This window comes from Haliotis rufescens, unplaced genomic scaffold (assembly GCF_023055435.1).
Source record: "Haliotis rufescens isolate VD_foot unplaced genomic scaffold, xgHalRufe1.0.p SCAF_43, whole genome shotgun sequence".
Lineage (NCBI taxonomy): Eukaryota > Metazoa > Mollusca > Gastropoda > Lepetellida > Haliotidae > Haliotis > Haliotis rufescens.
Window position 1 is genome coordinate 2,608,686 of NW_025964146.1, and position 24,264 is coordinate 2,632,949.

At 41.6% G+C, this 24,264-nt stretch overlaps 2 protein-coding genes across 5 annotated transcripts; one reads left to right on the forward strand and one right to left on the reverse strand.

The window, feature by feature from the left end:
* Positions 1-1,168: 1,168 nt before the first annotated feature.
* Positions 1,169-5,382, forward strand: LOC125372574. Its single transcript, XM_048382990.1, has 6 exons — positions 1,169-1,229; positions 1,570-1,638; positions 2,341-2,412; positions 2,530-2,831; positions 4,070-4,174; positions 4,867-5,382. The coding sequence occupies exons 1-6, from the start codon at positions 1,169-1,171 to the stop codon at positions 5,380-5,382; spliced, it is 1,125 nt and encodes a 374-aa protein (XP_048238947.1).
* A 5,160-nt stretch (positions 5,383-10,542) lies between these two features.
* Positions 10,543-23,992, reverse strand: LOC124151164. 4 transcript variants are annotated; one of them, XM_048382973.1, is made up of 9 exons: positions 23,588-23,992; positions 19,861-19,920; positions 18,511-18,604; positions 16,878-16,937; positions 15,865-15,942; positions 14,979-15,050; positions 12,273-12,574; positions 11,823-11,927; positions 10,543-11,071 (listed from the first exon to the last, which is right to left on the reverse strand). In XM_048382973.1, exons 2-9 carry the CDS (start codon positions 19,894-19,896, stop codon positions 10,553-10,555), a joined length of 1,266 nt encoding a protein of 421 aa, XP_048238930.1. In that variant the 5' UTR covers positions 19,897-19,920; positions 23,588-23,992; the 3' UTR covers positions 10,543-10,552. The 4 variants fall into 4 exon arrangements, with proteins under 4 accessions (XP_048238930.1, XP_048238931.1, XP_048238929.1 ...); XM_048382974.1 differs by having other exon boundaries at positions 18,511-18,597; positions 23,588-23,990; XM_048382972.1 differs by lacking the exon at positions 23,588-23,992 and having other exon boundaries at positions 19,861-20,092.
* Between the last annotated feature and the right edge of the window lie 272 nt (positions 23,993-24,264).

A 24,264-nucleotide genomic window follows, 5' to 3' on the forward strand; every position in this document is an offset into this window, starting at 1 on the left:
ACAAATTCATCCACCATTGTTAGAGGTGACGGTCCCCTGATATAAAGAGGTGAATTCAGTTGTGTACAGCACCAAATATATTACTAAAGCGACAAACCCCTTTCCATATTTATGAGAAAGCTCTTCATAAAGCAGAGTCGATTGTGCGATTCCGACTATATCAGTGAGCATGTGTTTATGAATCACTATCAAATAGTGATCATACCAGGTGTTCTCGAAAAGGTGAGCGTATCCTGCCCTCCCGGTGGCACCCGTCAAAAACACATGCAAAGGCAAGTCAACTGTTTACCTGAAAAAAAACAAGGGAACATATGGTTCAAGTCAAAATAGGGAATTGCATAAGACATCATTTTAGTCACTGATGCGTCAAAATTAGAAATGTCCTCCACATGTCTACATAAAACGTTTGAAAGCTTTACTGATGCCTTGAATGTTGTACCCTTGATCAAACAACTTCTGAGCAATGACGCTTTTCGAAATCTTGGTAGAAAGAGCAGTCTCGATTTTATCTCAAACGTTGCGAAATTTAAACACCAAAGGCTGGTGTTGTTGAAATATTGCTAGACAAGAAAGGAAAGTTGTCTATTGGAAAGTTGAAGTCATCCCTCTTGTCACCCGGTCTTGTGGAGAGTTTTGTCACTCTGAATCTTTATACATAGATCTAAATATGAAACAGTTGAGGCGGTCTCACTGGTCTCCTATATTTCAGGTTCAGGTTGGTAAATCAGAGGAAGGGAATTGGCTATTTGATTGTTATTGAACAATATCAAATCATCGATAAACCTGAAGCTTAAGTTAACCTTCTTGGCCACATTACCTTGTTGTGACTTTGCCAATCCGAGCAGATATTCCGATTCATATGCATTAAGAAACAGATCCACAAAAAGGGGAGCACAATTGGTGCCAGTGACATTCAGAAATTAATCACGCGACACGAACTGCTCTCCTATATTTCCAGTTTTATCTACAGTTCATTATACATATGCACTTAATACACACACGCGCGCACGCAAGCACAGACAGACACACAGACACATATATATTTATGTACATATAATTTTGAATGTAAAGTGTACACGACATACAGCTTTTCCATTGAACGTGTGGTCGGCCATATGTCCAAGAAACTCACGTTCATAAGTGTATGGGGGGGATCTAAAGGATCTTAATGGTCACGCACAACGCTTCTGTATGTAGTCATTCCCAAGAGTTTCCCAAGAAATGTGGAAGTAGTTTACGTCATTTCAATAATACTTCATACACTTATGAGTGAGTGAGTGAGTTGGGTTTAACGCCGCTTTTAACAGTATTCCAGTCATATCACAGCGTGTCAGCTTAATTTGGGAGGAAAGCCCTGACAAACCTAGACGCATATTCGGGGCGAACCGGGATTCGAACCCACAATCATAGGTTTCTGGCCTGCCCAAGGGACGCAACTCTGCACAGCGAATCGCGGCGCCTTGGACGACAGGGCCACCCGTGCCTCCTAGTGACTTTGTGTTTTTTTTCATTATGTACGCACATGTATAACGTATGAGTACACACATGTGTATGTGCTCTTGATTTCAGACAACCAGCTTGTCCATTCCAGAGACGAGGTCACACTCTTGGTGGACCTGTTTCGTCAGAAAGTAGCAAGTAAGATTTCATGAGCTCATCGATTTTAATTAAGAAACGGTTAATTAATAACGAGAAAATATCATAACCACCAAAAGCACATTTTCAGACAGAGTAAAAGTGTATTATTATACTCATGTACATCATGTTCTAATCCAACACTTCTATTTGTTTTTAATTATTATTATTCCTAACATTTTGGCTAACGCATACCCAATATCTTGGACCAAAGGTCATGTTCAGGGAACATCTGTTGCTTCAAGTGATGCATTGCTGCAGATAGAGGGAATTGCATCACCTGACACCACTTGGGCAACCAAATCTTCCCGTGTGTCCTCTTGGTATCATTAAGACATGCATAACATACATTGCATAAAAACAATATTTTCACTTTAACGATACCTCTATTTTCCTTTAAGGGGTGTGTGGTGGTGCTGATGATGGATTTCACTTACATGACACTTCTACAACCGACGGTTTCCTAGGTGCAGAGTTACCGCTTATATAGTTTACTGTGCTACCTTTCACAGACATATCCCTCATTTTCACTCACTTTTCTATATAGTCACAGCACCCTTCTACTCTCATAATTGTTCTGGATAAATCGCTGGCTTCACATAGTTGTAGGTTTCGTTGATACCTACCTGGGTTCCACTGCTAAATGTTAGATCTAGAATGTTTCAAAAAGATCAACTATTTCACCAATTTCGTTCTATGTTGTAGCTCTGAAACAGAAGAAGGTATGGTCAGAGTTACCCCCTTCTCCTCGGTGTACAGGCAAGGAAAAGAAAGCATGTAAGGTTAAAATAATTTCTTCTTTATCTCTCCATAAGTAATATTATAGCTAAAGTATGACGGCCCTTACATAATCAAGTTTGGACCATGAAAACAACCCTCCCTGCCTCTTTTCAGTGGACATGTGCAATGATACAGCTGCCTGCAAACACCCACTTCCGGCGGCTGACAGCCAAGAAAACATCCGCAATATTCTTACACCTGTAACCAAACTCAAAGAGGGGGCACTGGGAAGGATAAAGGATGTTTTCAACATACAGGAGAGGAGGAAATATGCTTTTGTCACGGCAGCGTCAGCGGATCACTTTGATGAATCCCAGGAGATGATCATGACTCTGGACAAATACATTTTCCCTCATTTGAGCAACTACTCCTTCTATTATTACGACATGGGACTGAACAGAAGTCAGGTCAAACTGGTAAGCTATTTCCATGAAAACTGCAACGGCAACGTTCAGATCACTGATATATAGCCGAGAATCGTTAAAATCAACACGCTAACTTTCGCGTAGGAATTCCGTGTACCCAAGCAATCTTTTACTCATTCTAAGAGGCGGCTTACTGTGTCAGTTACTCAGACTCGGTGATTTCGTTGATTGCGTGTTATCGCAGATAGCACCTTATAATTCATATGTCCTATTATGAAGTCATTGATTTTTTTGGTGACGGGTGGCCCCAATCGTCTCAGGCGCCGCAATTCGCTGTGCAGAAAGGCACGTCAGAAACCTATGATTGTTGGTTCGAGTCCCGGTTCGCCCGATTATGTTTCTAGATTGGCAGCACCATATCCCTACTCGTCGGTTTCACCAGAGTGGTAAACGTCTGAGACCTGCATCACTTCGGGCTTTCCTCCCACATCAAGCTGACACGCCGTGAATACGTTTCAAACTGGCGTTAAACCCAACCCACTCACTCCTTGTTTTATTCACAATTTATGATTCAGTGATATGGGACAAGCAGATACCCCAGCTTCTAAGTATAAGTAATACAAGTATTTACACATGGATAAACAGATACCCCAGCTTCTAAACCTACAGCCACTTTTGACTGTTGTATTGTTGGTATATTCCTATCTCGTAATAACTCCTTGCGTGGTTTTTCTTTTTCCTGGTACGACCTTATCCCGGGTCTGAGGTTTTACTTTTTCCTTGTTAGACCTGATGATTTGAGTAGTAGATGAAATTTGGACTTTGTGTTTCAAACGTCCAATGTTCTAAGACATGAAATATTTTCGTTATGGATGACGGGAATCGAACCTGCAGTCTCACATATTATGTTAAGTTTTGTAACCTACTGTTTTCCCACTGAGCAGGTGATAACTATTGTTCAATGTTACATGTCATGACTTCAAATGTGTGCTTGCTGCGTGTGGTCTTTCTCTCGCACGCTTCGATCGAATTAGCTTTTACCCTGACATATCGTTCCACTGTAAGGTATCACGATGTTTTGTCTGGAATTTCTTGCATTTAGAACGTTTAAAAGCCAGAGAAAATACAACCCCTCGGTTTAGGTTGAAAATGTTAACAACTCGGGAGTCCCGAAAATCCTTCTCCCTCGTGTTTACATTTTCAACCAAAACCTCGGAGGCCTGTTATCTCCTATACTTCTTAAATTAAAGTATTTATATATAACCCGTTTTTTATCGTATATGTTGCAGCTTCAGAAATATGGAAGGGCCGAGATAAAACGGTACCCGTTTGATTTGCTGCCTGATCGGTTTTCCTACTTGAAGTGTTACACGTGGAAACCCGTCGTGATACAGGTATTATGCGCACCTAGATATCTGCACATGCGCGCAGAGATATCTGTAACGCACACGCACACGCACACGCACACGCACACGCACAAATGCATCTACACGAAACTTACCTATTCTAGCTCACAGAGTCATTTAAAAAATATACTGCACTTGTAGGATCATTTCCATGGGTCCTGTTTGGACTTAGAATTGGTCCCCAGCAGTTTATGCTGGTTGTAATTGACGGTTTACTGGATCGGGTGATCAGGTACGGTGACTAACCCGTGAAGATCCTGGGTAGAATAGGTCTTCAACAACCCATGCTCGTTGTAAAAAGTGACTATGCTTGTCGTAAGGGGCGACTAACGGGATTGGGTGATCCCATTTGCGATCGGATGCTTATAATGTCAATCACTGGATTGATGGTCCAGACTCGATTATTTCAGACCGCCGTCACATAGCTGGAATATTGCTGAGTGCGGCGTTAAACCACAAACAAAGAGGCAAAAGGTATGGTAACGTCGTTGCTTGTATGTCATCGTATCCCAACTGCGTCAAGTGATGCTCCTGATGTCAACACCTGGTTTGTCTGGCACAGACTGGATTATTTTCAGACCACCTTCATACAGCTGGAATATTGCTGTGCGGTGCTAAACAACAAACAATCACTCACTTACTCCTTTCTGTCAGTTATCAGTCAATCGTTGTTCTTTCAGGCTCATTTTGACAATGCGGAGTACACATTTTGGATGGACGCCTCTGCACGATTCGATAAAGGCAACCTGCGTGAAATGTTCGACTTGCTGAAAGTAACCGGTGTGCTTTTGTCACCATGGCCATACCCATTTGCACAACATTGTTCAAAGCACATGTTTTCCTACTTCAACACTGAACCATGCCACTTTTCAGTTTATCACGAATCTGAAGCCAATGTGATAATGCTACACAACCAGCCATTCACAAGACGTCTTATAATGGACCCGTGGGTGTCCTGCGCAGTGGACCCAAACTGTTTGTGTCACCCAGGCGCAACCAAAATGTTCTGGTGTTCATTTCGCAACAGGAAGTATGGGAAATGTCACCGGTATGACCAATCAGCCCTCAATTTGATTCTTCTACAGATGTTCAGAAGGAATATAGATTCCATACAATATAAGAAAAAGAAATACGCACATGTCTCGCGGAAAAAAGGACGACTGTACCTCAATGAATTGAACAATAAATCACTATGATGTGTATGTGTTCCGGTATGTGCGTCAATGTGCCAGTACATGCATACCCTATATCTCGGACCAAAGGTCATGTCAGGGAGGATCTATTTCTTCAAGCGGTGTACTAGTGCAGATACAGCGAGTTGCGTCACCGACACCACTTGGTCAACCAACCCGTGTGTCCTTGTGTTACCATTAAGTCGAACATGACAGCACACATGTTTTGAAACACATACACTGCATAATGATAATGTTGATTTTGGAGTGTTTTTCACTTTAACGATACTTCTATTTTTTAACGTGTGTGTGGTGGTTGTGATAATGGGAATTGATTTGTTAGGGGGATGGATGGGTGGGGTGTGGGGGGTGGGGTGTGTGTGTGTGTGTGTAGGATTTGTTGAGCTTGCGCACCCCTTGTACCTTATGAAATCTTACTTTTACCTAATTTCTTATGGCTGCGTCAATCAAGCGTGGCTTTTACAGTTGAGAGGTGCATAGTTACCTATTATAGCGTATATTTTGCCAACTTACTCGGACATAAACCTCATTTCGCTCAGTTTTTTTATGTCATCACAGCACCTTTTTCATGTAGTTGTAGATATCCCTCGGAAATGCGTTTGTTGTTCTGGATAAATGTCTGGCTTGGATGGTGGTTGGCTGATACACGCCCGGGGTCCATTGCTTACATATGTCAACTCACTGGTCATCACAATCAGTTAGCATTAGCAAACACGGTATATACGTATAGGGGTTCGACCATATATTTTGGGGGGGATTGTATTTTCACAACATAATTTTCTTTCCGGGTATCATTCATATCCATTTTGTTGTAGCAAACCCTGAGGGAATAAATATTGAGGTTCCTAGATATTGATTTTTTCATAGTCAGTTTTGCCAATGGCAACATTTTCTATCATATTTCCCATTTTGGTCGTTAATATATTACTAGAGGCGCATACATACTTCCTCACTACATAGTGCAGTATTTCCAAATGCCCAAAGTGGATTCTGAATTAGAATAGGTCCGAGTGACTTGTCTGTATGTTTGGATTGGGTCAAGCTTTGTGGCATGGTTGAATCGTTGATCGCAGTATCAACCACTGGCCTGTTCAGGGATTCTGGGTTAGATTTATAAACCAAGCCTCCTATGCTAGTTGTATGAAGGCACCAAATGTATTGGGTGATCAGACTCGATGACTTGGTTAATTGCGTGTCTTCGTCCCTCGACGCCGTGCATCATTGTTCACAATCGATCACCGAATTGTCTGGCATAACTGCGAGTTTTTACACGTCATAAACCTGGAATAGTGCTGATTGTGTCGATTATTTTACTGGCTGCCGTCAAATAGCTCGAATATTACTGAAAATAATCTCATTAATGCTGACTGTACAAATGCAAAGCATGGAAGGAGCTTTTTTTCCAAGTTCTCTATAAGCTTTGTAACAGATTTCTTTATTATTCGATTGATGATATTGATGTATCTTCTAACGATACCTTTTCACAACACTTATTTTTCAGATGGGATGTTTTTACTTTGATATCATTATGTATATTTTCAATTTAAGTTGGTTGAGGTATTCATAAAATCGCTTATAAGATATACTCTCACTGAATGAATGTATTCAATGTTAAAGCCCCTTCTTGATATTTAGTAATAAAACAATTAAAAGTCTAATTCTTCTTCATTAAGAAATTTGTGACAACATGAGTTCCAGTTTGGACCAATCTGTTTTTGTTTACTGTTTTGTTGTTTAACGTCGTACTCAGCAATATTCCAACTGTATGGCGGCGGTCTGTAAATAATTGAATCTGGACCAGACAATCCAGTTCTTGACATCAGAAGCATCACTTGACGCAATTGGGATACGATGACATGCATCAACGAACCTGACCACCCAATCCCGTCAGTCGCCTTTTACAAGCATAGTCACCTTTTACGGCAAGCATGGGTTGCTGAAGACCTATTCTACCCTGGATCTTCACGGGTCGATTGGACAAATCAGTTAGTTGAATTGAACATGCTGAAATCAGTGAATTCAATAGGAACCTTATTTCAGTTACATCACGGCGTGTCAGCTTAATGTGGGAAGGAAATGGCTTCCTATGTTTTCCTCAATTCAATAACGGAATTATTTAAATTAGAACAGTATTACGCTGATGATCACATTGCTTGCTGTTGGAGTTTCACTGCATGAGTCACATGTATATAATTACAATCTCAATACGAACTCCATAAACCATATTTCTTATAAACAGTCTAGTGTATCATTTCTACGATTCATGTGTGTATGTCCATGGATTTGGAAACAACAAAGTATATTTAGTTATTCGGACATCATTAGAAATAATTTCAGTCAGCTCCATGTTTTACCTCTACAATAATTGATAAATAAGCACTGTGCAATTATTTAAATAGGCTTAGAAGCTAAAAGATGTCTCTTCTCAATATTTAACTTTCGTTATGTGATGATTTCCAAATTGAAACGAGTGGTTAATCCAGAAATCGACATGTACAGAACTAAATTGAGAAATCAGTAAATAACCCCACAATATCAATGAAGAATCCACAAATAGGAATGAAACAAATGATTAGTTTTTCGATAATAAACGGCAATACAATGTGCCAAATATGTGACGGCAGCAATAAATATCAGACCCTATCTTAAGCAGTTGTCACCATCGAATGTCTTGAATGGGTGAAGCAGGTGCTGTTTTTAGACCCGTGAAGATTCCGTTGTAGAATAGGTCTTCAGCAACCCATGCTTGCCGCAAAAGGCGACTATGCTTGTCGTAAAGGGCGACGAACGGGATCGGGTGACTCGCTGACTTGGTTGATGCATGTCACCGATCCCAATTGCGTGGATCGATGCTTATATTAATCACTGGATTGTCTGGTCCAGACTCGATTATTTACAGACCGCCGTCATATAGCTAGAATATTGCTGAGTGCGGCGTTAAACAACAAACCAACAAACCAAAAATCGATCTAGGAATCAGTGTTGAGAAGCAGGCCAAAAGGTCTACACTTTCAAGAAGGTGATAGAAAATGTAAGTTGCATATCAAGTTGTAGAAGGAGGCCCCAAATCGACATCGTCTCCCTCATGTATAGTTACAGACATCCTTCTAGAAAGTGCAACCTCGAAGCGTTACGAATCATGCAGTGAATCGACATCTCTACACAGGTTCTCACAGCGTTGCTCTCCACACCAGGGGGAACACTGTCACTTACAATCAAAATCACTGCCACATCAGACTTTACAATAATGATTATATCTAACTTCAAATGAAATAAGAAGGAATAAACCATGCATTGTCTTTAGTTTGCTGCACTTTGCAACCACTCCAAAATCCTACTTCACTGAACAGGAAAAGGGAAGAAAATCACCCTGTCAATATATTTGCAAGAAACTTTCATTAATAGTATTTATTGTTTTTGATTCGTTTAACCTAAATGGAAAGGGCCCCGTTACATTAGCAAAAATTATATATAATGTTTGCACATTGGGTATTTCTCAATTTTTGAGTTGTGTTTACGTTTACCTAGACGTTCTATAGATGACGCCATAATACATATATATTTATGACAGCACGCAACAAGGTTAAAGGTGCGTTTCAACCCTACGCACATTCGATTTTGCTCTAAGCATTAAATTTGAAAATTTGAACATTAGTACAAGTCAAATTAGGAAATTGCATCAGACATTATATTGGTCACCGATGCGAAATGTTCAACCCATGCTCACTATAGAACTTTTTAAAACCATTACTAAGGCCTTGAATGTCGTAGTCCTCATCAAACATCTCTTGATTGTATGCTTGATTGGACCTCAAAGGTTGGCAAATATGTACCCCAAAGGCTGGAGCTGCTGGAATGGTGCTCGACATAAAGGAAAAGTTGACCAATTTGAAAGTTGAAGGAATCTTCCTTGTCATACAGTGCTCTTGGGCTATGCATAGCAAAATGTGTTGCCTCCAAATTTTGCACAGATGTTATCAATGAGGACGTATTATTTTCTCAGTAAACTTCAGATGACATGTGCTTTCATTTTTGAAACTCTGAAGATAGAGATGGAACTATAATATCCTCTGTGGTCACAACGTTTAGCAGCAAGGCCCCATGGATCAAAGAATGAAGTTTTCCTTGGACTTTTTGTGTGGGATGGTAATGTACAAATTAAATGTTTTGACAAAATTGAACATGGTTCATTTCTGAGATTGCAAGACTTCAAGAAAATCCTTTGAGTTTTTGAGATTACACATAGTACTAATTAGCATGTAGGATGATAGACTGAAGTGAGGGGAAATGGGGTGTTACGTCGCGTTCAAAATAACTGCACTTATATAGAGAGGTCCGTACACGTGTGTGTGTGTGTGTGTGTGTGTGTGTGTGTGTGTGTGTGTGTGCCTGTACTTGTCCGGACTAATGCCGATTTTAGAGTGCCAGCCCACTGAGATAAAATGTCGCAGTTTAACATGAACACCCCACTCAGACACAGTATACGGACTCCAAGCCGACCAGTCAAAGTTTAATGCCGAGCGCCAGGCAGGGTAACAACAAGTACCATCTTTTAACGTCTTTTGGTATGACTCACGAAGTTAACCCGACATGCACGTCTCTGTGTATGGTCTGAACCGTGCCTCTGTTCCAATCTTGATATAAACCATCAATATTAGTTTTATTTGATTGTGTGTGATCGTACACCGATGCGTGAGTGCGTGAGTGAGTGAGTGAGTGAGTTGGGTTTTAACGCCTCTGTTAACAGTTTTCCAGTTATATCACGGCATGTCATCTTAATGTGGGAGGAAAGCCCGAAGTGATGCAGGTCTCAGACGTTTACCACATCGGTGAAACCCACGAGCACGGGTATGGTGCCAACAAACCTAGAAACATAATCGGGGCGAACCGGGATTCGAACCCACAATCATAAGTTTCTGGCGTGCCCAAGGGACGCAACTCTGCACAGCGAATCGCGGCGCCTTAGACGACTGGGCCACCCGTGCCCCCTGCACCGATGACATTGATACTTGTTTACAACCATCACCCTTTCGTCTGGTCCATAAAGAAATATTTTTGAGTGTCTCGTTCAACAACAAACACACACAATTATGCACTCTCTCTTGCGCGTACACAAGCATGCTGAGGTATCCACATTCAAATAACCACGTGTTAGCGTACAGACACAGTGATATCATAACACTTTATTGTACGTTTCACTGAGGTACAATTGTCCTATTTTTCGGGAGACATGTGCGTATTTCTTTTTCTTATATTGTATAGAATCTATATTCCTTCTGAACATCTGTAGAAGAATCAAATTGAGGGCTGATTGGTCATACCGGTGACATTTCCCATACTTCCTGGTGCCGAATGAACAAAAGTACAATTTGGTTGCGCCTGGATGACACAAACAGTTTGGGTCCACTGCGCAGGACACCCACGGGTCCATTATAAGACGTCTTGTGAATGGCTGGTTGTGTAGCATTATCACATTGGCTTCAGATTCGTGATAAACTGAAAAGTGGCATGGTTCAGTGTTGAAGTAGGAAAACATGTGCTTTGAACAATGTTGTGCAAAAGGATATTTTGGCCATGGTGACAAAAGCACACCTGTTTCTTTCAGCATGTCGAACATTTCACGCAGGTTGCCCTTGTCGAACCGTCCAGAGGCGTCCAACCAAAATGTGTACTCCGCATTGTCAAAATGAGCCTGAAAATAATAATACGTAATAATTATTTATGAATGGATAAGTGAGTAGGAGGGGTTTAAAGGCGTACAGATGCACAAAGCTGTTCAACCTGTCCAACTGGGTATCACACTAGGAACAAGTTTTTGACAATGTAGGAATAATTGACTGAGATGGATATTCATTCCCAAATACACTTTTCCCGATTTTGAAGCATGCTAATCGTGTAGTTTGTTGGTTGCTTAACGCCGCATTCAGCAATAGTCCAGCTACACCAGACAATCCAGTGATTGAACTCATGAGCACTGATCCAAGCAATTTGGATACGATGACATGCATCACCCAAATCAGCTAGCCTGACCATGCGATCCCCTTAGTCGCCTTGTGACAAGCTAGGATCGCTGAAGGTCAAGTAACCCGGATCTTCAGGTTAATCATAGTGAATAAGACAATATACTTTCTAACATCGGCCCCCGCCCTCGGGAAGACATTACCAATGATAACTGATCTGAAGTAAATCATTTCCGAGTTGAACACTACTTAGGCTATAAACTTGAGAATATGACCTTGACTTTTGATATGTGCGAAAACCACGTGGTTACAAATGAAAGTCGGGCAGCGGGCAAACTCAGACAAAACCTTTGTGGGACTGCGTAACACACGTGTTTTACAAGCATCATTGATGCACTTGTTTGCGTTTGCCTGTGTGTATGCATGTGCGTGAGCGAGTGCAGATGGTGGGTGCCTAAAACTGATTAATTTCCTTTACTGTACCTGTATCACCAAGGGCTTCCACGAGTAACACTTCAAGTAGGAAAACCGATCAGGCAGCAAATCAAACGGGTAGCGTTTTATTTCAGCCCTTCCATATTTCTGAAGCTGCAACATAGTTGAAATAACAATAGACATAGTTATATAACAGAAGCTGTCGTATCTGCTTATGTCTTTATATATAGTTGTCTTAAGTGCTTATGGGATATTGAGAATATCAACCACCACCCCTACTACTAAATATTTTGGATAAAATGAGGGATAAAGGAATACTACTCTTATATCCACTACTACTACTACTACTACTACTACTACTACTACTACTACTACTATGTCCGCCAATGCTGTTTATTATTATGTTTACCTTATACTACTAATGATATTACTACTGATGAACTTAGCTGCTACTGCGTGTATTTATATCATTGATACTATCATAAAGTCATAGCTTACCAGTTTGACCTGACTTCTGTTCAGCCCCATGTCGTAATAATAGAAGGAGTAGTTGCTCAAATGAGGGAAAATGTATTTGTCCAGAGTCATGATCATCTCCTGGGATTCATCAAAGTGATCCGCTGACGCTGCCGTGACAAAAGCATATTTCCTCCTCTCCTGTATGTTGAAAACATCCTTTATCCTTCCCAGTGCCCCCTCTTTGAGTTTGGTTACAGGTGTAAGAATATTGCGGATGTTTTCTTGGCTGTCAGCCGCCGGAAGTGGGTGTTTGCAGGCAGCTGTGTCATTGCACATGTCCACTGAAACGTTCATAAAAATCCACTTAGTGCTGCAGCAAACAGCGGAGAAGTAGTAAGGCACGTGCAGGTTGTGTATTTTGCTTCATGTCTGCTATTGTTATGTATTTTATGACTTTAAAAAATCGATCGAGGGCCTCAGCAACGTATGAACCAGGTCTGACTACCCGTTCTATTTTAATCGTCAGTGCGACAGTAATAGAGTGCTAAGGACTATGTCAAGCCTGGCACCCTTTACTGCCAAACATGTTATATCAAGTTAAAGAGGTGATCATTTTTGGAACACACCTCCCAGCGCAAAAATCATAAACAAATAAGGGGAGGAGTGGGTGCATGTGTGTGTGCCTGAGCGCCAGGCAGGGTAACAATAAGTACCATCTCGTAACGTCGGTTGGTACGACGCTGCAAAGGTACCACCTATAGTCGGCTCTCCGGGCAAACGCTCTGTAAAATAAACTATTGAGTCGGTGTCGGGCAGACGTTCTATCAAATATACCACGGAGATGCTCTCCGGGCAGACGTTGTATCAAATACACCACGGAGGTGGTCTCCGGGCAGACGTTGTATCAAATACACCACGGAGGTGGTCTCCGGGCAGACGTTCTATCAAATACACCACGGAGGTGGTCTCCGGGCAGACGTTCTATCAAATACACCACGGAGGTGGTCTCCGGGCAGACGTTCTATCAAATACACCACGGAGGTGGTCTCTGGGCAGACGTTCTAACAAATATACCACGGAGGTGGTCTCCGGGCAGACGTTCTATCAAATACACCACGGAGGTGGTCTCCGGGCAGACGTATTATCAAATACACCACGGAGGTGGTCTCCAGGCAGACGTTCTATCAAATACACCACGGAGATGGTCTCCGGGCAGACGTATTATCAAATATACCACGGAGGTGGTCTCCGGGCAGACGTATTATCAAATACACCACGGAGGTGGTCTCCGGGCAGACGTTCTATCAAATACACCACGGAGGTGGTCTCTGGGCAGACGTTCTATCAAATATACCACGGAGGTGGTCTCCGGGCAGACGTTCTATCAAATACACCACGGAGATGGTCTCCAGGCAGACGTTCTATCAAATACACTACGGAGGTGGTCTCCAGGCAGACGTATTATCAAATATACCACGGAGGTGGTCTCCGGGCAGACGTTCTATCAAATACACCACGGAGATGGTCTCCAGGCAGACGTTCTATCAAATACACCACGGAGGTGGTCTCCAGGCAGACGTATTATCAAATACACCACGGAGGTGGTCTCCGGGCAGACGTTCTATCAAATACACCACGGAGGTGGTCTCCGGGCAGACGTTCTATCAAATACACCACGGAGGTGGTCTCCGGGCAGACGTTCTATCAAATACACCACGGAGGTGGTCTCCGGGCAGACGTTTTATCAAATACACCACGGAGATGATCTCCGGGTAGACGTTCCATCAAATACACCACGGAGGTGGTCTCCAGGCAGACGTTCTATCAAATACACCACGGAGGTGGTCTCCGGGTAGACGTTCTATCAAATACACCACGGAGGTGGTCTCCGGGCAGACGTTCTATCAAATACACTACGGAGGAGCTCTCCGGGGAGACGTTCTATCAAATACACTACGGAGGAGCTCTCCGGGCAGACGTTCTATCAAATACACCACGGGGATGCTCTCCGGGCAGACGTTCTATTAAATACACCACGGAGGTGGTCTCCGGGCAGACGTTCTATCAAATACACCACGGAGATGGTCTCCGGGCAGACGTTCTATCATATACACTACGGAGATGCTCTCCGGGCAGACGTTCTATCAAATACACCACGGAGGTGGTCTCCGGGCAGACGTTCTATCAAATACACCACGGAGATGGTCTCCGGGCAGACGTTCTATCAAATACACTACGGAGGAGCTCTCCGGGCAGACGTTCTATCAAATACACCACGGAGATGCTCTCCGGGCAGACGTTCTATCACATACATGTACACCACGACGATGGTTACGTTGTTATTTACATAAACTTGACATTGACGTTCAATAACAGCAGGCACTTGGATATCTTCATTGTATACTGGGGGCACGGGTGATTCGCTGTGCAGAGCTGCGTCCCTTGGCGAGCCAGAAACCTATGATTGTGGGTTCGAATCCCGGTTCGCCCCGATTATGTTTCTAGGTTTGTCAGCACCATACCCGTACTCGTGGGTTTCAACGAAGTGGTTAACGTCTAAGACCTGCATCACTTCGGGCTTTCCTCCCACATTAAGCTGACACGCCGTGATAAACTGGAATACTGTTAAAAGCGGCGTTAAATCCAACTCATTCACTCACTCACTCAGTGTGTACTGATCAAGACGTTCGTAATTGTCTGTATTTTATGCCGATAATCCTGGATTCGAAATTACATTAAGCTTACATGCTTTCTTTTCCTTGCCTGTGCACCGTGAAAAGGGCGGCAACTCTGACCAAATATTCTGCTGCTTCAGCGCTGAAAGGGTATGAATAGTGAATCTCAATGTTTTATTTATTGATTTAAAATTGTGTTAAACATTTATTGATCAGTGATAGCAGTGTAGGTAAACATAAATTTCTCGTTATTATGTTTGTTTACTAAATCTGACATACGGACATTTGCAAGACTGCGTTCACTTGACTTAGTGTTTTCTATCAGTCAACCACAATAGCTTGAATATAACAGCGAAAGCTGTGCCATCGTGTGTTTTGTATCTGTGTTTGTTTAACGCCCATTTCAGCATATTCCAGCTATATAACGGCGTCCGTGTATAATAGTCTCTGGACAAGACAATCCAGTGATTGACATCATGAACATCCATCCATGGAATGGGATTCCCTATTTTTGCACCACATGTTCCCGTGTTCTTCAAGTAAACAACTGACTTGCCTTTGCGTGTGTTTGTGACGGGTGCTACCGGTGGGGCATGATACGCTCATATCTTCGCGAACATCTGGTGTCATCACAATTTGTAGTGATTCTTAAACACAAGCCCATGATATAGACGGAATCGGACAGTCGACTACGCTTTTAGCAGAGATTTTTTGTGTGAATATGGAAATGGTTGTGTCGCCTTTTTGAAACAGGTACCACCGATGGGGCGGACGACGCTCACCTTTTCGAGATCACCTGGTATAATCACCATTTCATAATGCTTTTAACATATGCCTATGAGACAGTTCCATGGCTTGTTTATCGCTATTATTACTTAACGCGTCTGTTTATAGAATAAAATATAGTAATGGCTCCTATCTGTTCACAGTGAATTAACAAAATAATGGAATCTTACTTGCTACTTTTTGCCGGAATATGTCAACTAACTGATTGACGTCGTCCTCCACATCGATTTCGGCCACAAGCTGCCTGTCTATAATAACATTGAAAATCAGTGAAAACGCAAGCATTTCATGAAGAAAATTTAATCTGTTCCTCAGGTCTTCTTAAATTTGTGTTGGAATACGGCATTATTATCTTTCGGTCATTGCTCTGAGATACACAATTTTGTTCGAAATTATTTTGTTCACATTATTCAGTATGTCTGGCGAGCTATGTTTGGATAAAACTTGTGATAAATACTTTTTCAGAATTTTCTTGTACAAATGTTTTTTTCAAACAGCGCAACACAGAATATTCAATGGTTTGCCCCTACGTAGACACATGCTCATTAGAATCAGATCTAAGCAAAGATCTGAGGACATCCCATTACACGTCACGTCAGAATGACCCTTCGCGAACGTTTACCGACTAATTAAACAACCAACAAAAATTCGACATTAACCATTATCAGAAAGCGGTTTTCTCGAGATACACGGTACTTGTTTAAAAATGACGACTTCCCTTCCAGGCTTGGAAAAATACGGATAAAAAAATTGAACAAAAGAACATCCTGGAATGTCTGATAGATGATCGAGATTGTATTGCAGTACTTCCCACGAACTGTGGAAGATACGGATTCAGGCCTGTAACTGTCGTTCACAATACTTATCAATTTCGAGGTTGCATTATCAGAAAACACATCTGGTAAGCGACGTTCTGATTGGTCGGATGAAAGGTCGTTCTGACGTGACGCGTAATGGGATGTCCTCAGATCTTTATTTAGAGGTAGCGAGAACTAAGATCTGATTTTAGTGATAAAACAAGGGTCATAATCAGGATGAATCTGTGATATATATATACATGATCACTGGATCCTGGCACACTCTGTACAGCGAAGTGCGGCATCTTCGGCAAAAAGGGGCACCCGTATACCCAGTATATAATAAATTGGTATAAAATGTCAAGGAAATATTTGAATATATTTACCATCTAACTTCTCCATGTCATGCCTGAAGGTCGGACCAGGCCCATGTCGATACTTGGGTTCTAAAAATACAAAGTAATATCTGGCGAGACTTTAATACAAATTGGTTTGCGCATTTCACCTTAAGTAAACATACCTAGAATAATATGTACATTATTCAATGTACAGTACAACTCAAATGTAATTCACCTAATGCATTTAACTAAGCGGTATTCGTATCTGCCATAAGAACCAGTTCCCCTTCACTTCAAATTCAAGAATCTACACCTACCGACTAGAATGACAGCGACAACACTCGGTGTTCGCATGTTCTTCACGCATGAGTCAGTGAGTATAGTTTTATGCTGCTTTTAATAATATTCCAGCAATATCACGGCGAGGGACAACCACATATCCTGTTCACGAAACAACGGGTCGTCACGTGAAGGTCATGCAACCCATCACGCACCACCCGGATGGAGAGGTCGTTCGTCTCGAAACAGGAGGTAATCTACTTTTGAGATGTAGTGTATATCGTACATGAAGTGGTTGACACAGAGAAGTTGAACATTTCTAATTTCACTAAGGTATGGTTTTGTGAACACTGTACAACTCAAACTTTTGGGTGTTCTAAAGATGAAAGGAAAGTCAAGTATCGCCGATATGGATATCAAACAACTTGGGAATTAATTTATGACATGAATGAGAGAAGTGCCGCAACGTTCTGTATACTATGACGTCATTGCATTGTATCTTCGTGATGTCATAGCACTATCTGACGTCATGAATGAAATATCGCTGCAGATTAGACATTGAGTCAAATACGTAAATGAGCAAGTTTTTACCGATATGTGAAAAAAGAACACACTAAATCAGGGTGTTTTTAAAGATAAACGTTGCACCCATATCTGTTTGACTTATTTGAAACAGACCCGTGAAGATCCGGGGTAGAATAGGTCTTCAGGAACCGATGCTTGTCGTAAGAGGCGACAATCGGGATCGGGTGGTCAGGCTCGCTGACTTGATTGATGCATGTCATCGTATCCCAATTGCTCTGATCGATGCTCATGATGTCAATCACTGGATTGTCTGGTCCATATACGAATATATACAGTCCGCCGTCAAAAAGCTGGAATATTGTGCAGCGTACAACAAACAAATAATATTTGAAACACTATATACTATTAATCATACTTTTATGAGAAACTATGAACAGTGAAGGAGTTCCCTATGTGCCTGCACGTATATGCTCAAGTAAAATCAAAATTTGGCCCTGTATACGTAGTTACCAAGTGCGCCAATACAATGCAAACTAGACTTCTTTGATTTCAATTGGACTGTTAGATGAAATATTATGTGTTTGTAGAAATAAATTACTTCGAATTCTTTTTATTCATAACAAAGACCAGCAAACATCTTCAATATACACTCCAGGGCAAAAGAAAGTAAACACCCATGGTTGATGGCTGCTAATTATGAAACAAACAAGAAATACTTAGTAGTTATTCGATGGGGATCTTTTTGATACGGGGATCATAATTGTGTTAAATTAGCATTTACATGCGACTGTTTCAGCCTCGTAATATTTTAGTAAAAGGTATTTTTTAAGGGTATACTTTCTTTTGCCCGGCAGTTTATTTTACTAATTCTACATACTCAGCTTCTTAACGTGTCTGCTTGTGGTTCTTCTTGCCTCCCCGATAAAGAGTAAGCCAACAGCACACGCGAAACCAAGTAATACCACTGAAAACTGTATAAGTGATAGTCCTTGACGAACCTTTCAAACAAACATTGAAGGTAATTGCAATTAGGAAATCTGTATTCGCTGCATTAACCGTTTGTGGAATCAAAATGTTGAAATCCGTTTTAAAAACACGAAATGACTTCTTAAAGGTAGTAAAAATGTATAACTAAACTCTTGTATAGTCAACCTTTTTAAACAATATTTTTTTGTTAAATGCAGGAGCAGATCCAGATTTTAAAAATTGTGTTAGTGTGTGTGTGTGTGTGAGAGAGAGAGAGAGAGAGAAGAGAGAGAGAGAGAGAGAGAGAGAGAGCGAGAGAGAGAGAGTGTGTGTGTGTTTACACTTGGGCCCTTTGTAACTTCAGTGTGTGTATGTGTGTTTCCTCTTTGGTCCTTTGTAACTTCAGTGTATGTACACTATATGTAAGCCATTATTAATACTTTTAATTTAACAACCATTATGTTATCATGGCAGGAAATGCGCATACAAAACCTCATCAGATGTAAAGAAAGGGGAGTGGCCACCCTCAGAAAATGACCTGCTACAACCCATTCGAGTCTTTGGGGTGGATTCAATGTCCTAATGGAAAAGGATGTGTGATATTGAAGGATTAAAGTATGTTCATGCATACTATAGAATTAGAAATCCATCAAATGCTCGTTTATTTAACCTGTTATCGTTTTCTGCAGCAGGTGAACATTTCATGCTATAGTTTGCCACATTATTGTACATTTACATTTACTCGTTTGTGAGTAAATCATGTTGAAGTCACGTAGGCATAATTTCCGCCATGTTGCGTACGCTTACTCGTGTAATCAAACAGGTCAATGTAAGTGTACAGGTACAAGTCAATGAGCGCGTTCCCATATGTGTTCGTGCACCGGTATGGGCGGTCGGGTAGCCTAGTGGTTAAAGCGTTCGCTCGTCACGCCGAAGACCCGGGTTCGATTCCCGACAATGTGTGAAGCCCATTTCTGGTGTCCCCCGCCGTGATGTTGCTGGAATATTGCTAAATGAGGCGTAAAACCATACTCACTCACTCACTCGTGCACCGGTAAATAGGTGAGGTGAAAAGAACTTAACGTCGCGTTTAAGATTATTTCACTCATATAGCGACGTACATTCACGTGTGTGACCGGAGTCCGGAGTCAAGAGTCCGGAGATACCATGCTGCAGTTTAACACGGATGCCCCAAAGTAGGTGTTAATGTGCATGCACGTGTAAGTGTAAGAAACAATGGTCATTGCGACTTTTCTCTCACCAAATGCAACTTTAAGACGCGACATGATGGCTTCATCCGGGCTCTGCTGCTTGCACGTGCCTGAAATGATGACGTCATGCATGAAACTAAGGTATAAAAGTATCAAGTTCCAGCTTCAGTGCTACAAAACTATTCAGTGTCAAAAGAAGAAGAGGGAAAAGTCATCAAACGGAGCAGGTCGTAGTTCATAATCCTGGCACCACCAACGTCTCACCCGTGAACATCCGGGGTAGAATAGGTCTTCAGCATCCAGGCTTGCCGTAAAAGGCGACTATGCTTGTCGTATGAGGCGACTAACGGCATAGGGTGGTCAGGTCAGTGGAAGGGAATTGGCTATTTGATGGTCATTGAACGATATCCGATCATCGATATAGCATCGATCCACGCAATTGGGATACAATGACATGCATCAACCAAGTCAGCGAGCCTGACCACTTGATCCCGTTAGTCACCTCATACGACTACGCTTGTCGTAAGAGGCGACTAACAGGATCAGGTGGTCAAGCTCGCTGACTTGGTTGATGGATGTCATTGTATCCCAATTGCTTACATGTAGATCGATGCTCATGATGTCAATCACTGGATTGTCTGGGCCAGTCTATAGCAGGAATATTGCAGAGTGCGGCGTTAAACAACAAATAAACAAAACAAAACCACCCACGCCTCACCAATTCCCCCAGAGTACTTGCAAGGTACCCACCCACAGACATCGCGACATAGCAGTGACCCCCAGGTGTGTGACGCGCCCTGTAGTGATGTCATTTCGCCGCCACTTAAAAATCTAAACGACGAAATAAATTTCATAATCATAAGTATACTGTGCTAAAAGCAATCTCCATTGTGCTTACCATATGCTTCGGCTCCACCTAAAGGGTGGGACATAGTGTACATAATAACAGGTCCATTCATCCAGCAACTTATTATAGACAGTATGCGATCATCGACACACATCACCTCTGTCTAGGCTCGACCTCAACCATGTCAAGTAAATGTCGACTAGCACCGCCTGAACCCCTGCCTCGTGTTGACTCTATTGAATTATTCCGAAATGTACACCATGCTTCGAGTTTTAAAGTTCTCGCTACCTCTAAATAAAGATCTGATTAATAAATAAACGAATAGGCACAATGTTGTTTTCGAGATATTATGTTTCACTTTAATATTTCCAAAATTAAAGGAAGGGCGTTGGTATGCAGGCAATATTTCGGTAAATTATTATTTCGAGTAATAAAAATGTGGTTTTTTTTGTTTTGATAAAGAAGACAGAACTAATATGTACAATTACATCTGAGTTAATAAAGATTTAATTTTATGCCTGCAGCTGGTTTCAACAAGAAGCTTGTGCGTTACATGTGCGACATGAGTCGAATCTAATCTGCCGGGGAAAAGAAAGCAAAGACTCGAAAATTGGATTTGACCAAAATATTATAAACGTTATCCAAACGTTACTAGGCTGAAAACAGTCGCCGAAACACTGTAAGGTCCAAGACATAACTAGACACCCGTATAAAATACATCACCATCGAAAAAACATTTTCTGTTTGTTTCATTTTAATCCACCATCAAACATGGGTGTATACTTTTTTTAAACGGAATTTACTTCTGTATAAAGACAAAAAACTCCATTATTGATTCTGGTGTTTACTGAAATATTTCATTGACACTTATTTTTTTGTACGCTGCATAAAACACACGGCATTGGGATTGTAAAGCCAAACGTGGGAAGTAAGGTCGAGAAGCCCCCCACAGGATAAAGGGTAAATAGTTATTACGTGTCAGTCATGTACTCAAAAAGGGGACGCGGTGGGGTAGCCTAGTGGTTAAAGCGTTCGGTTGTCACGCCGAAGACCCGGGTTCGATTCCCCATATGGGTACAATGTGTGAAGCCCATTTCTGGTGTCTCCACTTGTGATATTGCCTGAAAACTGCTAAAAGCGTAAAACCATACCCACGTACTGATGCATCGAAAGGTTAGATTGCCAGGACATATTCTGGATAACATTTCAAGAAGTAGTTCCTGGTTTGAGGTTTGCTCTGTCGGGGTACGCGACGAGGTATTTGACGTGTTGTCTGATAAAGAACGGGCTGTGATATTCGACACAATAATGAGTTATCGCAAGGCGGCTTAAAAAAAAGAAGTACAGGGTACTGCTGTAAACTGTTGAACAACATCACCAATTACAAACATCGTTACAAGTAAAATCAACACGGGCATATTTTCTCAAAGCCTGTACTTTGCTTTCAACGATTTTCATGGATCTCATTACGGTAATTTTTAAGAGCCTGAAGTGATGAAGCATGCAGAGTGGAAAACTGAGATAACGACTATATGAAGCTGAAGTTGAAGGACATGGCACTTCAAGATAATACTGGACGTTGGACTCTGTGATTTCGGTGCGTAGGTTAATGTTTATACAACGTAGTGATTTTTTATTACATGCTACTCAAAAGAAGTCATGGCAGATTAACTACAGTAATATGAAAGAATCGGGTGATCTTTTTTTTAGTAGTATATATATATAAGCATCTATACAGTTATTTATGATTTATGAACAGTAATATCTAGCATTCCATGGCAATACACATGGTTTCATCACGAAAGCATACCGACTGATATCATAAAGATTTCATACAATTATGACCGGGTCCGTTGTCATACTAAATGTCGGATTGTTCTCACATTTTTCAATATTCTGTTTGTTGTTTAACGCCATACTCAGCGATATACCAGCTACATGACGGCGGTCTGTAAATAATCTGTAAATAGTCTTGACAAGACAATCCAGTGATTGACATCAGGAGCATCGATCCACGCAATTGAGATACGAATAACATGGATATATTATATTGTTATGTTAGTGTATAATACTTCCTGATCATGAATATATGTTTAGTAGAAAGAGCGTCTGCCCGGCGAGTGGAAGGTCCGGGGTTCAATCCACGGCAGCGTCACACCAAAAGACGTAAATAGACGCTTCTTGTTGTTTCCCTTCCTGGCGTCCGGCATCAGGGAGATGAAACAAGGACCGGCGGTGCGGAGACAGTATACGGTATCAGTGTTGGGTATTCATATTAAACTTCGAAATAGTATATCTAGGAGCGAGTACTATAAAGTGGCATAAGTCCCCCCTCGTACAATTAGCCACAAACACACGCACGCACGCACGCACGCACGCACGCACGCGCGCGTATATATACATGTCGCAATATGAGTGAACTAATCTACAATGCGCCGTTAAGCCCCATTCACACCACCTATATATTCCGTTTGTTTGTTTGTTTGTTGTTAAACACCGCATTCAGCATTATTCCAGCTATATGATGGCGGTCTGTACATAATCGAGTCTGGACCTGAAAATCCAGTGATTGATATCATGAGCATTGATCCATGCAGTTGGGATACGAAGACATGCATCAACCAAGTCAGCGAGCCTGACCAACCGATCCCGTTGGTCGCCTCTTACGACAAGCATAGTCGCCTCTTACGACAAGCATAGTCACGTTTTACGGCAAGCATGGGTTGCTGAAGACCTATTCTGACCAGGATCTTCACGGGTTCGATTTAATGGGCGTCAGTTCACTTTCGCAGGAATAAATATGTGTCAAAAGATTGTTTTGTTTTTAAATACCAGCAAAAGTGAATCTAACAAGTTTACATTGGAACTATCATGAAATACGAAGGACGATATGTGAATAAATGATGACTGCATAAAGAAGGCTTGCTTACCTTCAAGTGACTCTCACACCAAGCCAGGCTCCGTCTACAGTAAACTAGGCACCTAAACTTTCGGACTGACGACGACCTGGCGATCCTATTCCCCTTGTTAACTATTGAACGGTCCCTTCTCCCACGCTATAAACTCTCGTCAACTGATAGCCTAGCCCCCCGGTCTTCGCTCTACGGCATATTTTCTGATCACGTGACGCTGTGTAACTGTTATTTTTTGTCAGATGAAATTTCCAGTTGTGTTGTTAGGGCGACGCCCAACACGCCATCGCGGCTGGAGACCCTGCCCGTCATACCGTATTCAGTGGAGTAATCGCCCAGGCGCTTTTTTGTTGTTGACGTGCGATGATTAAAATTCCCTTTTCCATTTTAGATTAACGAGACTTAAGCTTCAGTAGAGCATGGTTATAACCGACACGGATATAACGTACTGACGGTTATAACGATCTGTTTCAAATGTCTGCATGCAAAATAGACGCAGGTAGGGAATTCTGTTAACGAAATAATTAAGGGCTATTGCGACTTAATTCCACCTCATTTATATATATATTAATATTTTCTGACGTGAGTAAACTGGTAATCTCAATCAGATAAAAAATGTATTTAATTACAAAAATAATTATTACGATATTAACGGACATGATAGATCTACGTGGTATCTTGATCAAGGATTTTAG